Consider the following 14,707-nt stretch of genomic DNA (forward strand, 5'->3'; position numbering starts at 1 on the left):
GTCCACAATGGCATTGTGTAGGCAAAAAAAGAGTAGTGCCCAGACGTGGGAACGAAAATCACTTTCTAGCCACTTTTTCCTGGTTCACCTTATGGCCTATAACTAAGAGTTTCCCGCTTGTCTCCAACCTTTCCCCCATGCATTCCTGAGAGTGTGTGCCTCACCGACACTCTGCTGTTAACAGGCGGCCTTTGTCTTTTGAGGCCTCCAATAAATACTAAAACAAAAAGGTATTCTCTGAACATTTCTTCTTAAATAGATTATTACATTGTAAAACAACAGACACTTTACTTTTGCGTGTCCTTATGTCCCTGCAAGATGATGTTACGTTTTGGACGCATGGCTGCAATGGTTGTGATCTCTCGAATGCAGAATTTTAGAATAGAATAGAAAGTACTTTCTTGATCCCTGGTGGAAATTCAGCACCACAGTTCGCTCACAATAGGCAATAATAATTTACACCAGTAAAACCAGCAAACCAGTAATTACAGTCTGCAAATTGTGTTGTTGTTGAATGATATTTATCAGATTTAAAGTCAAATACAGTTTATATACATGTCTGTCTATCTGTGTTGGCCCTGCGATGAGGTGGCGACCTGTCCAGGGTGTACGCCGACTTCCGCCTGAATGCAGCTGAGATAGGCTCTAGCACACCCCGCCATCCCTAAAGGGACACACAGTCGATAAAGGGATGGATGGATCATTGGTGGCCGTGATTTTTTGTGTAGACACCATGAAAACATACATTTAGATTGAATCGTTCATGACTTGCCCATCACGATGACTCGTTGGCCCCGCCCCTAAGTGACGCATGCGTGGAGGATATGTTCTTCGCAGCAAAGTCCTCCTTTACTCCACACACGCTTCTAAGCCTCGGCACATCTACTAACTACACTTTATTCATCCTCCATGTCAGCATCAACTCCACTCGTCTCACTCAACTTTGGACATTATTAGGCCCGCTTAGATTGCTCCTTGTTTGAGCGCGCTAGTTAGCTTAGCATGCTAGTTAGCTTAGCTTGTTAGCCGCTAACAAAGAGACGCGGATTTGATCAACACATCGCTTAGTTAAGATCAAGTGTGAGTGTAAAGTGTTGTGATTGTGTGGAAATGTGTGAAAGAACCATAGCAGAGTACGAGGAGGAACTTTGTCCAACTAAAGAGGAGAAGGAGCGACAACATCAAAAACCTCAAGTTGTGTTACACAGAACAGGTTTGTTTACTTCTTACTCTCACATCTTTACTAACTTTATATTTCATCATGAACATGACGTGTTTGATTAATAATTTATCAATAGGTGTACTCAGACACATGATTGTTATTGTGTTATTAATGTGATTATCAGACAGCAGTCATTTCCATTAGATAATGTTCAAATAGAGGTGATTTGGCACAATTATAATTCAAAAAACAAAAATAATGTTGTTTTTCATCAGATATGTACTAGTATTGTATATGTGGATGGGGGCCCTGCTTTGGAAATAATGTGTACCCCTTTCAGAGATCACATTTAGTTCCACTTCAAACATTCACACGATGGACAATAAGATGAGATGGTATAACGTGAACAGTTGTGGAACCTTTTTACTCGGGGGGGGGGGGGGGGGGGGGGGATCTCGTTGGAAGCGCGATGTATGAGCAGACGCTGTTTGGGTATAACAAAATGGTGGCTGCCAATGTAGTTTACAACTTCACTACATCAGTAGTTGTCAAACTTTTTTCACCATGTACCAACTCAGAAAATACTTGGATTTCCAAGTACCACCATCATGGACAGCATTAAAGTACAGTAGCACAGTAGGCCTTAATTATTCATTAAAAACAAGGAAGACACATTATTTACCAAGTATATTTAATATTTTAGTTACTGTAACATTACACACAGTTTGAACAGTAACACAGTGTTTGCATGTTGGAAAATAAAACAATGTACATAAAAAATGAAATAATATTCGGCGTACCATTAGGTGATACCCGCGTACCACTAGTGGTACACGTACCACAGTTTTAGAATCCCTGCTCGATCGGTTCAAGAAGACATGATCAATGCACGTGTGTGCAGAGACAAGGTCACTTCCATTTTATTTGTTTTACGTCAGTTATGTTCCTGCATGTTGTCACTACTATAGTTTTCTTTTTTGCAATCTTTATTTGAATAACAATTTCACATAAAAGATGACATGCTGATCATTTAAAAAATTACAGAGCTCCTAAAGGGACATGGGTACAATTTTTTTTGACATATGTATCTTGTGCGCACCAGAAACTATGATGCAGCTTCCTCAGTTGACCTCTGACCTGGTCCACAGAGATGACTAATGTTTGCGTAGAGGTGGTGGAGGAGGAGGAGGAGGGGATTGCAACCATGGCTGGGGGGGGAGAAGAAAGGGGAGTGGATGCAATGAGGAGTGGGGGGTGGGGAGAACAATACTGGTTAAACCGGTTGAAGAAGGTATTCATCTCATTGGCCCTCTCTATTGTCCCCCCTACTGCTCTGGTCTTTGTCTTGTGGCCTGTGATGGTTTTCACACCTTCCCATACCTCCCTCATGTTGTTCTGCTCCAGCTTCTTCCTGTAGCTGTCCTTAGTCTTCCTCACGCGTCCTCTCACCTCCCGCTGTGCTGCTCTCATTGCCTCCCTGTCTCCACTCCTGAAGGCAGCTTTCTTCTTGTTGAGCACAGCTTGAACCTCCTGTGTTACTCAGGGTTTGTCATTAGGGTAGCTCTGAACGGTCCTAGCAGGGCAGATCATGTCTAGGCAGAAGTTGAGGTAATCCGTAGGACAGTGAGTCTGACCATCAATGTCTTCACCATGTGGAAACTGTGTTCCATTTGTCTGTCACAGAATGACATCACACTAAGATGTTCAGTGACAGTTTTCTTTAGCTATTTAGCATTTTTGTTCAGTATCAATCAATCAATCAATGTTATTTATACAGCCCTAAATCACAAGTGTCTCAAAGGGCAAAAAAAAAGGCAGTAAACATCTTCCAAACAAAGTGTTTGCGAGTGAAATTTTCTGAAATGTGTAGGTATATTCTTGCTATCGTTTATATTTTCAGAATGTATAATATTGTGTTTTAGAGAAATGCTTTGACATTTTTGTCAGGTTCAAACACCGATGACATCTATTTGACAAGACAAGAAGCAAATAAATCAAACACAGACAGGATTCAATTTAGCGCATGAGGAGAAACGTCTGGGCTGCAACTTCGTACAGTTTCCCACCACGCTTTGACGAGGGAGTTCCACACGTCCTCTTTTATTTGGGCCTTTTCCGATTACATAGCTGCAGCTGTTTTTAAAGGGAGGGGGGGTCGTAAACAGCTTTTGCACTCGGTCGTAAACAGTTTAAAGAAATGGTCTGCTCCCTCTGCTTTGTAGATCTCAGGTCAGGAAAAGGTCTTCCTGTTGCTGTCAATAGATCAAAGAAACCAAAACCTCCATGTTGCATCCCATCGCAGACAGTGGAGTTTTACAAGCCTTTTGTTTGATAAGATGAAAGACAGCTTTGGTCTTCTCGCAGCAACAACCCATTTATTTTATCATTTATCATCAGGGTATACTAGTAAACTATGCAGAGATGAGATTTGTCAGTATCAAAATATTACTTGAAATCAAATTTTGGCAGCAGCAGAGTGGTTGTTTCGGTATATTTTAGCTTTGTAAAGGGTATTTCTACAAGTATACAGTACTTCCATCCATCCATCTTCTTCCGCTTATCCGAGGTCGGGTCGCGGGGGCAGCAGCCTAAGCAGGGAAGCCCAGACTTCCCTCTCCCCAGCCACTTCGTCTAGCTCTTCCCGGGGGATCCCGAGGCGTTCCCAGGCCAGCCGGGAGACATAGTCTTCCCAACGTGTCCTGGGTCTTCCCCGTGGCCTCCTACCGGTTGGACGTTGCCTAAACACCTCCCTCGGGAGGCGTTCGGGTGGCATCCTGACCAGATGCCCGAACCACCTCATCTGGCTCCTCTCGATGTGGAGGAGCAGCGGCTTTACTTTGAGTTCCTCCCGGATGGCAGAGCTTCTCACCCTATCTCAGTAGGTACTTGATTTTTATATATATATATATATAATGCTCATAAGAGTATTCTAGTAAAATAAGCAGAGATGAGATGTGTCAATATCAAACTATTATTTAAAATACATTTTTGGCAGCAGTAAAGTGGCCATTTGGGCAGATATTTGCTCTAAAAATAGTATTTTAACAAGTAAACAGTACAGTAGGTACTTGATATTGATATATGTAATGGTCATAAGGGCATTCTAGTAAAATGCGTGTGTGTAAATATGCGATGTGTAAATATCAAAATATTACATCAAATCACTTTTTGATTGAAGATTCAAGATTTTTTATTGTCATATGCACAGTTAAACAGACAATTTGCCGTACAATGAAAATCTTACTTTGCTAGTCCACCCTTCAACAAGTCACACGGTACTGAGCTAAAAATAAAAAATAAAAATGTATATACAAGGCACAGTAAGTAACATAACATTATTGCACATTCTGATTGACAGTCAACAGTATAAATATGGAGGTGACCTTGGGTCACAGCAGCAGTTAAAGTGTCTTTAGTGATCAAAGGTGAAACGTGTCTACAGTGATGATTCACAGTTAGGGGGTGGTCTTTGTAGCTGTCTTTTGTTCAAAAAGACAAAAGTAAAGACGGGGGGTTGGGGGGGAGCTGGCATTCAAAAGTTAGCATTCACAAGCCTGATGGCCTGTGGGTAAAAACTGTTTGTCAGTCTGGTAGTCCTGGATTTCAGGCTCCTATATGGTCTGTCTGATGGTAGGATGCTGAAGAGACTGTGTACTGTCCTTGATGATGATGTGTGCTCTCCTGGTGGCCCTGGTAGACTACATGTCCTGTAGTGAGGGGAAGGCTGCTCCTGATATGTACTGAGCAGTTTTAATCACTAGCTGGAGTGCCTTCCTGTCCTTAGCAGTGCAGTTTCCATACCAGACCGTGATTGAGCTGGTAAGGACACTCTCAACCGTACTTTTATAAAAGTCGCTGAGAATTTTGGTTGGCATGCCAAATTTTCTCAGCTTTCTTAGGAAGTACAGTCGCTGCTGGGCTTTCTTTATTGTTTGTTGGGTGTTGTGATCCCAGGTGAGGTCCTCGCTGATGTGAGTCCCGAGGAATTTAAAGGTTTTCACCCTGTCCACCTTTGTCCCACCTATGTACATCATCTCCTTGGTCTTGTCTGTGTTCAAGGAGAGATTATTATCCTGACACCAGGCCACCAGTTCCGCTACCTCCCTTCTGTACACTGCCTCAGATCCCCCGGTGATCAGTCCGACGACCGTAGTATCCTCTGCTAACTTGATGATAGTGGTGTTGTTCTGGGACGCCACACAGTCGTGTGTGAAGAGGGTGTACAATAGGGGGCTCAGCACGCAGCTTTGGGGGGTGGGGGGGGGGGGGGTCCCTGTGCTTAGAACCTTTGTGCCTGATGTCTGGTTGCCGATTCTGACTGACCCAGTCACAGAGAGTTGGTGTCAGACCAACAGTGATGAGTTTAGCAGTGAGTTTTTGTGGGATGACCGTGTTAAAAGCAGAGCTGTAGTCGATGAATAATAGCCTGGCATAGGTGTCCTTGCCCTCTACGTGGGTGAGGGTGGTGTGGATGACGGGGTTGACTGCAACCTCACTGGACCGATTCTGCCGGTAGGCAAACTGTAGAGCAGGGGTCACCAACGCGGTGACCGCGGGCACCAGGTCGCCTGTTAGGACCAGATGAGTCGCCCGCTGGCCTGTTCTAAAAATAGCTCAAATAGCAGCACTTACCAGTGAGCTGCCTCTATTTTTTAAATTGTATTTATTTACTAGCAAGCTGGTCTCGCTTTGCTCGACCTTTTTAATTCTAAGAGAGACAAAACTCAAATAGAATTTGAAAATCCAAGACAATATTTTAAAGACTTGGTATTCACTTGTTTAAATACATTTATTAATTTTTTTTACTTTGCTTCTTATAACTTTCAGAAAGACAATTTTTTGAGAAAATATACAACCTTAAAATTGATTTTAGGATTTTTAAACACATTCACCTTTTTACCTTTTAAATTCCTTCCTCTTCTTTCCTGTCAATTTAAATCAATGTTCAAGTATTTTTTTATTTTTATTGTAAGGAATAATAAATACATTTTAATATAATTCTTCATTTTAGCTTCTGTTTTTTTGACAAAGTATATTAGTGAAATATTTCTTCAAACTTATTATGATTAAAATTCAAAGAAATTATTCTGGCAAATCTACAAAATCTGTAGAATCAAATTTAAATCTTGTTTAGAAGTATTTTGAATTACTTTTAAAATTTTTGTTATGGAAGATCTAGAAGAAATAATGATTTGTCTTTGTTAGAAATATCGCTTGGTCCAATTTGTTATATATTCTAACAAAGTGCAGATTGGATTTTAACCTATTCAAAACATGTCATCAACATTCAAAAATTAATATTAATCAGGAAAAATGACTAATGATGTTCCATAAATTATTTTTTTACATGTTTTCAAAAAGATTCAAATTAGCTAGTTTTTCTCTTCATTTTTTTCGGTTGAATTTTGAATTTTAAAGATAAACTATTTTTAAAAATGTAATTTTCATTTTTTTCGTGTTTTCTCCTCTTTTAAACTGTTCAATTAAGTGTTTTTTCATCATTTATTCTCTACAAAAAAAAACTTCCGTAAAAAGAAAAAACATTTACGACAAAATGACAGACAGAAATTGTGTGTGCCCTGCGATGAGGTGGCGACTTGTCCAGGGTGTACCCCGCCTTCCGCCCGATTGTAGCTGAGATAGGCGCCAGCGCCCCCCGCGACCCCGAAAGGGAATAAGCGGTAGAAAATGGATGGATGGAAATACCCATTTTTTATATATATAGATTTATTTATTTAAGGTAATTTGAGCAAATTGGCTATTTCTGGCAATTTATTTAAGTATGTATCAAACTGGGAGCCCTTCACATTGATCAGTACCCAAGAAGTAGCTCTTGGTTTCAAAAAGGTTGGTGACCCCTGCTGTAGAGGGTCCAGTGTGTCTGGGATGGTCTTCTTGATGTGTGACATGACTATCCTCTCGAAGCACTTCATCACTATTGGGGTGAGTTGTTTACTATTTTATTTAGGAAAAACTTTCAATAAGAATCATGTTTAATGTACCCTAAGATTTTTTGTTAAATTAAAGCCAATAATGTACTTTTTTGTGGTCCCATTTATTTAGAAAAGTATCGAAATACATTTTGGTATAGGTCCCGGTACTATAATATTGGTATCGGGACAACACTAGTAAGAACAGAATTCATTGGTTGATTCTTTGACTACCTTAGTAGTCATTTTTTCACTGGAGAGATTAGTCTCTACGATGCAACCAAGATAGGTAATCTCATTTTTGTTTGTTATTATATTGTCACCCACTTTGAGTGTGAAGTTATCTACTTTTCTGAGGTTAGGAATTGACCCAAAGACCTGTGTACTTGCAAGTACTGAGGCAAGTCTTATTTCGGCAGTTTGTCATTGAAAGCCTTGCTAGTCTAGGTCTTGAGGATTCTAGCCTCTCTTGTTTTGTGGCCGTTAGCCTCGGTTCTGTTCTTCATGGGTACAGAAAATGATGGAATGATCACTTAAGCCGCACACAGTAGTTCCACTCGTGGTGATCTGAGACTGGTCAGAAGTAACAAGGAGGTCTATGAAGGTTTAAAAGGACTCACTCACCCTGGTAGTTTGCTTAATGAGCTAAGTGAGACAATGTTGGTGGCACAGCTTAGTGAACGTTTTAAAAATGGGTGCATCCTTTCAGGACATATCTGTGTTCCAGTCCCCAAGAAGTCAACATGTTTACATAAAACCCACACAGTCACTAAATACATTTTATACTGTAAACAAATCTAATTAAAGTTATAATTTCACTTCCTAAATCTGACTTACAAGTATCAATAAGTGAACGTAAACAATTATTTTCAATAACTAAAGTAGTCAAAACTTGAATTATTAAAAGAACATAAAGGTGACTGACTTTCCTTCAGCGTGTCGTAGATGGTCTCCAATTCCTAAAGAGGAATTGTTGATGGAGATACTCCATAAAACAGCACATAGTAAAACATATTTTTGGTGAAAGTTCCTTTTGGCCCAGCCAACAAAATGACCACCAAAAAATATTTTGCATGATCACAAAAACATACCATGAATGTTTTTGCAGTGATTTTGGAATTAGATTTTTTGAATTTCCAGGATATTTCAGTTATAGTAATAACTATGGCATTAAAATAATATGGTTAAGTTTACAGATAAAGTTTAGGTGTCATAGACCGTATACACAAAACAATATTTACCCACTTTACATCAGTGAAGTTAAGAATGCTTCAATCAATGCTGCCTCGTACTTATAAAAACTTTTCAAATTGCCCCCCATTAAATTTCCAAGTCTGTTTTTGTACTCACTGTACCACTTTTGAATTAATTTTAGGAACCAATTGGGTATTTCCTGTGTTTTTATTGGTTGTTTTGCTACACACTTTTAACACAACACAGGAAAGAACACAAATAATGTCATTATGTTAACAGTGTCACTTCAAAACTATTTCTATTCTCTCTTTATCTTATTTACTTATTTACCCAACAGATGTCCAGCAGCCCCCTCACATAAAAAAGGAAGAGGAGGATCCACAGCCCCCCCACATTAAAGAGGAAGAGGAGGAAGTGTGGATCAGTCAGGAGGGAGAGTGTCCTGTAGGGCAGGAGGAGGCTGATGTCAGCAAGTTTCCACTGACTGTTGTCTCTGTGAAGACTGAAGAGCATGAAGACAAACCACCTGAGTCCTCACAGCTTCATCACAGTCCAAGTAAGCACAACATTTTATTCTCAGGGCATTCAATCCATCACAACTGGACTCTTCACTTTGTCTTACAAGACCTTTGTCCTCTCATCCAAGTAGGCTTCATCACTTCATGCTCATACACTTCAAGTCTTGAATATAATCATTTGAATATAGAGGGGAACCACACTTTTTGGGGGATTTTTTCTATTTTTTACAATCATTATGAAAGACACAACGGTTGATATATTTACACAAAAAAAATCACATTCTAACTGGGCTGGGCGATATGGCCTTTTTTTAATATGTCAATATTTTTAGTCCACATCACGATACAGCATATATATGTGGATATTTTGCCTTAGCCTTGAATGAACATTTGATGCATATAATCACAGCAGTATGATGATTCTGTGTCTACATTCAAACATTCTTCTTCATACTGCATTCATATATGCTACTTTTAAACTTTCATGAAGAGAGGGAAACCACAACTAAGTCAAATTAGCAAAAGTGTATTTATTAAACAGTTATTAAACAGTCGCACAAACATTCATGTCATTTCCAAACAGAAAGTGCAAGATTGTCAGAGACATTTCAAAACAAGCTATTAGTGCACTTTTGTGCATGATGTCACTAAGATGACATCAAAACAACACTAAATTACAGTGCTCTTTGTGTACTGAAGGCCACTACAATAGTTTAAAACAAATAAAGTGCACTTTTCTGCATGATGTCACACAAGATATTTCAATAAGTGTCAAATAAAAATGTGCTGCATAATAGGAAATCAAATAGTGTATGTCCTTCACTATGTGGTAGGTTCCTACGGACATTATCTCCTTCTGTTGTTGACCAATTTTTTAATATGGGGTTGATGTGGAAATGGTTGTATGGGCATTTTGTGGGTGTGGCACCAAACTGAGATGTTGACATGCAGAGTTTCAAGGACTCCTCATTCTTTAGCGGGTGACTTTTCAAATGATGCTACACATTAGCAGTGCTGCTACTTTTTTTAGCAACACTTTTGTCACATACTTGTAGGGCCGGGCGATAAAACAATAACAATATATATCGCGATAGACATGTGATCAATATCAATAGAAAATGGGGTCGATAGAACGTTCGATAATTTCATTGAGTTCTGTTAGAAAAAAACTAGGAAGTAAGGCCCAGCTGGAACCGCACGGCACTTTGGGAGGTGTAGGCAGAGGAAGGGCTTTGGCTTCTCGACCTTTCACGGCCGAGCCTGAACCGCAAGGCATTCTGGGAAATGCTAACAGGAAATAAAAAAAAGCAACAACGTCTAGCTGACCACGAGGAGTGAAACGAAATGGGAATATGAGTACGGCAGCACAAGAGGAAATTGTAAATAAAAAGTGAAGTTGCTTGAGTTATTTTTTTTATATGCTGAAGTTGGTTTGATTATTCCATAAATGACTGAAGAGGGTAAAAGGTTTGTTTTGTCACAGATGTTCAGACGCAAGTTTATTCCGATGTTTACAATATTCTGTAAGACATGTTTGTTTCTGCTTGCTTAATTTGACTGTTATTTATTTGCATATATCGTTACCAATATGGCTTCAAAGCCTGAGTTGTACACTACTAATTTCTTAATTACAATACTTTGCACATTTTGTTAGATTAAGCATTTATTTAATGTCAATATTTTGCACATCGACCAGTATTTTAATTTATAATGCTGACCTTGTTTGAAAGGTTAAAGGTTAAATTTAAAATAAAAGTATTTAATTTCAGCCTTTTTTCTCCTGGTCTTTATTTAAAATAGTTGTTTTTTTTTATATCAATAATTATCAATATCGACTGGTATGAAACAGTTATATCGTGATACATTTTTTAGTCGTACATACTTGACATATTACGGTTGTCTCGATATATGGAGTATATTACATATATCGCCCAGCCCTAATTCTTACTCATAAATGTAAATAAAAGTCCACTTGCAATGGAGCCAATGGGAGGTCCTCTCTAAAATGAATGAGCTTTTTTTCAAAATTTTTCAACCGATTCAAACAATTCAACATATTCCACTAATTCTGGAAATTGAAATTACAACATTTTTCAACCCACCTTAACCGTTCCACCGTCAAATCAATCCTTTTAATCAGGACAGAAAACAAAGCTGTTTTTGAATTGGAAAAATTTCCAGTGTTCCCGAAATTAAAGGAATTCCATAAAACCATTCCTCAATTAAAAATGTTACGACTTCAACATTTCTAAACCGATTTTAAAAATTCCAACACCAACCATTTCAACTCATTCAGAACATTCACATTTTTTAGCATTTCCCCCAAAATTCCCGCTTTCCCCGAAATTCTCCAAAATTTCCATGAAATTCCCATTGAAAGGAATAAAATGAAAGTTCCACAACTCCCACATTTTTCATCTGATTCAAACCGTTCCAACTTCAAAATATTCAGTGTGTTCAGGAATTGTGTGCTCCCTTTCAACACTTATTAAAAGAAATTCCTGGATTTTCTGGAATTCACGGTTTTTAGGGACATTTTCCCCATTCAAAATTAATTATCCATGTTTGAAATTTCCACAATTCCCACATGTTTCAAACCATTCTACCTTCAACACATTCAATTCATCCTGGAAATTCAAACAACCAGTTTTCCACATTCAACAACTTTACAGGAATTCCCGTTTTTTCTAACCTTATTTCCAACCTTCTTTAGTGCAATGACTCCTTTCACATTGTTCAACCCATTTCAACCGTTCCACTGTCAAAACATTCCTCTGAGTCAGGACAAAAAAGCATGTTGGTTTAAGAACTTTAAAAAATCCCGGTTTTCCCAAAGTTCAAACTCTTCAACATTCAAACTATTCTTACATTCATACTACATTCTGTCAACCTTTCAGTTCAACTTCAGCATTGGAGCATTCAAACACAATTCTTTCAGGAATTGCTTCATCTACTTAATATTATTATAATAATTAAATGTAGCTTACCACATTGAATGTGTGGACTGCATGAATGATGTCTTCTCAGTTCTCACTCTAACGCATTTTGAGTGTCTACAAACACTTTAAATTAATTCAATATTACTATTATTAATAAGGTAAACAAGTTATCTTTTGAAGGAGTAGTCAGTAATCTGATTACTTCTTCCCAGTTTAACTGTGGCGACATTATCTAAATGAAAGCAAAACAGATGTCATCTTTTTTGGCCAACATGCGTGACCCCGAATGGGACAAGCAGTAGACAATGGATGGATGGATGTTGACTATGCTCATGCTATTTTTTAGAGCAGACATGTCTCTAAAGATAAATGTGAAAATGGCAGTAGTTATTGTCCACCAGCAGGGGGAGCTCATCACTAGTACTACTGCGTGGAGGCTGGCATGTGGTACATTATTTCCTGTGTGTGTATGACTTATTCAGAGGGAGAACAGCACACTTTTACGTATGGGGTCTACCATTAAAGATAGCAGGAATGACTTTTAGGATGATTTTATATGAATAAGGAGGATTGGACGTTGGCCTGGGAAGGCATTCCCCTGAAGGTCTTCTTCATGTGTCAGCTGGAAGTACCCTGACTGCTGTGAGGGGAAACTGATGAGATTGTGAGATCATATGTTGGTGCAGGACAATGTCTCATGTGACTGAGCAAAGCTGGACTTTTCTGAAGAATGTTTGTTTTCTCCTGTCCCGCAGACCTCAATGAAGAACATCTACCTCATGAGCAGGAGGTGGAACCACAGTACCCCCACATACACAAGGAAGAAGAGGTACCACATTCCCAACACATCAAAGAGGGAGGAGGGGAGCCACATCCCACCCACATTAAAGAGGAACATGAGACGCCACAGACCCATAATGTTAAACTGACCCTTCACATTAAAGGGCAAGCGGAGGACCCACTGATCTCACACATCAAAAATGCAGAGGAGGACCCACTGACCCCTCACTTTAAGGAGCAAGAGAACCCACTGAACCCTCACATTAAAGAGGAAGAAGAGGACCAAGAGGCGCCGCACATTAAAGAGGAAGAGGAGGAAGAGGGCATCAGTCAGCCTAAATGGTTGGAGGAGTTCCCAGTGACTGGTGTCCCTGTGAAGAGTGAAGATGATGAGGTGAAAGGTGAAAGTGAGGAGAGGGGAGGGGGGGAGCCTCCAAGCAGCAGCTCAACACAACACATGACAACAGAAGCTGATGGAGACCACTGTGGAGGATCACAAGCAGACAAGCTCTTAGCTCCACTATCAGATAGTGAGGACACAACGTCACACTCTCCTGACACTGATGATGAAGACTCTAAAGATGATAAGACATGTCACACTGACAACACTCACTTCAAATGTTCTCACTGTCACAAAACCTTTCAATACCATTGTCGTCTGAAAAGACACATGAGAACACACACTGGAGAAAAACCTTTTTCTTGTTCACTCTGTAGTAAAGGTTTTACACAAAGTCACAATTTGAAAGTACACATGAGAACACACACTGGTGAAAAAACATTTTCTTGTTCAATCTGTGGTAAAAGTTTTGCACAAAGTCAGGATTTGAAAAAACACTGGAGAACACACACTGGAGAAAAACCTTTTTCTTGTTCAATCTGTGGTAAAGGTTTTGCACAAAGTCAGGATTTGAAAGTACACATGAGAACACACACTGGTGAAAAAGCTTTTTCCTGTTCAACCTGTGGTAAAGGTTTTACACAAAGTCAGAATTTGAAAGCACACAAGAGAACACACACTGGTGAAAAATCGCATTCCTGTTCAATCTGCAACAGAAGCTTTGGTGACCAACCAACCCTTGTAGCACACATGAGAACACACAGTGGTAAAACAACTTTTTCTTGTTCAATATGTGGTAAAGGTTTTACACAAAGTCAGGATTTGAAAGTACACATGAGAACACACACTGGTGAAAAACCTTTTTCTTGTTCAACCTGTGGTAAAAGTTTTACACAAAGTCAAAGTTTGAAAAGACACATGAGAACACACACTGGTGAAAAAGCTTTTTCCTGTTCAACCTGTGGTAAAGGTTTTACACAAAGTCAAGATGTGAAAGTACACATGACAACACACACTGGTGAAAAATCACATTCCTGTTCAATCTGCAACAGAAGCTTTGGTGAACGATCAAGCCTTGTAGCACACATGAGAATACACCCGGGAGAGAAAGTGTTGAGTTCCAGTGTGTGTGGTGAAAGATTGTCTTCTAAGTACCAGTGTAAGAAACACAAGTGTGCTGGTGAGAACAGCAGCAGCAAATGAAACTGCAGGATTTGAAATAAACTGTCCAGACTTTCATTTTGACTTTCTAACAACATCAGTACATATAACATCTTATTGTTTGTGTAACAATCTTTTTTAATATGCTTCTACATTTATAGATGAGATCGTTTGGAATATGGAAATATTACATATTTGTATTTCTAATTGTAATAATCCCATAGATTATCACCTTTATATGATATACAGTACATATGTACTGGTTCACATCTGAAACATCTTCTGGACCACTGCAGGAAGCATATTATTATTTACTTTTTACATAATTTGAACAGTTGTCTTTTATACAATTTTGAAATGTTAAGTTTTATTAATCATTTGTTGGGTCTCTATAATCCATTGTATTAATTATCTTTATTACTGTCTTTTGTAATATGATGATTGTGTTGTGATTGTTTTATATGTATGTCCCCAGACCTTTATGCTATATAAAAAAATAGATGAAATGGCTGAATTGTTTGTGGAAGGATGGTTTTGTTTTTACTAACATACATTTGTGGATAAAACACAAATTTCAATTATTGTGTTTTAAAACATTTTAATGTTTTTTTTTGTTGTTATTTTTTAACATCCTCCAAAACAATATCAATATCATTCAAAGTTTGGAATGTCAGGCAAAAGCC

General features: G+C 38.8%; 1 protein-coding gene across 2 annotated transcripts in view; it reads left to right on the top strand.

Moving 5' to 3' along the window:
* The window catches only part of LOC133547432 (oocyte zinc finger protein XlCOF22-like), a 44,831-nt gene extending 30,269 nt beyond the window's left edge, over positions 1-14,562 (top strand). The window contains exons 1-3 of one of the 2 annotated variants that reach the window (XM_061893113.1): positions 769-1,213; positions 8,624-8,842; positions 12,499-14,557. In XM_061893113.1, coding sequence (XP_061749097.1) covers positions 1,111-1,213; positions 8,624-8,842; positions 12,499-14,066 — 1,890 coding nt within the window. In that variant the 5' untranslated portion in view covers positions 769-1,110 and the 3' untranslated portion in view covers positions 14,067-14,557. Of the gene's footprint in view, positions 1-768; positions 1,214-8,623; positions 8,843-12,498 lie in introns of those variants that run through there. The other variant, XM_061893112.1, reaches the window with a different exon arrangement.
* The last annotated feature ends 145 nt before the right edge of the window (positions 14,563-14,707 follow it).

The sequence above is a fragment of the Nerophis ophidion genome, unplaced genomic scaffold (assembly GCF_033978795.1).
Source record: "Nerophis ophidion isolate RoL-2023_Sa unplaced genomic scaffold, RoL_Noph_v1.0 HiC_scaffold_100, whole genome shotgun sequence".
Taxonomy (NCBI): Eukaryota; Metazoa; Chordata; class Actinopteri; order Syngnathiformes; family Syngnathidae; genus Nerophis; species Nerophis ophidion.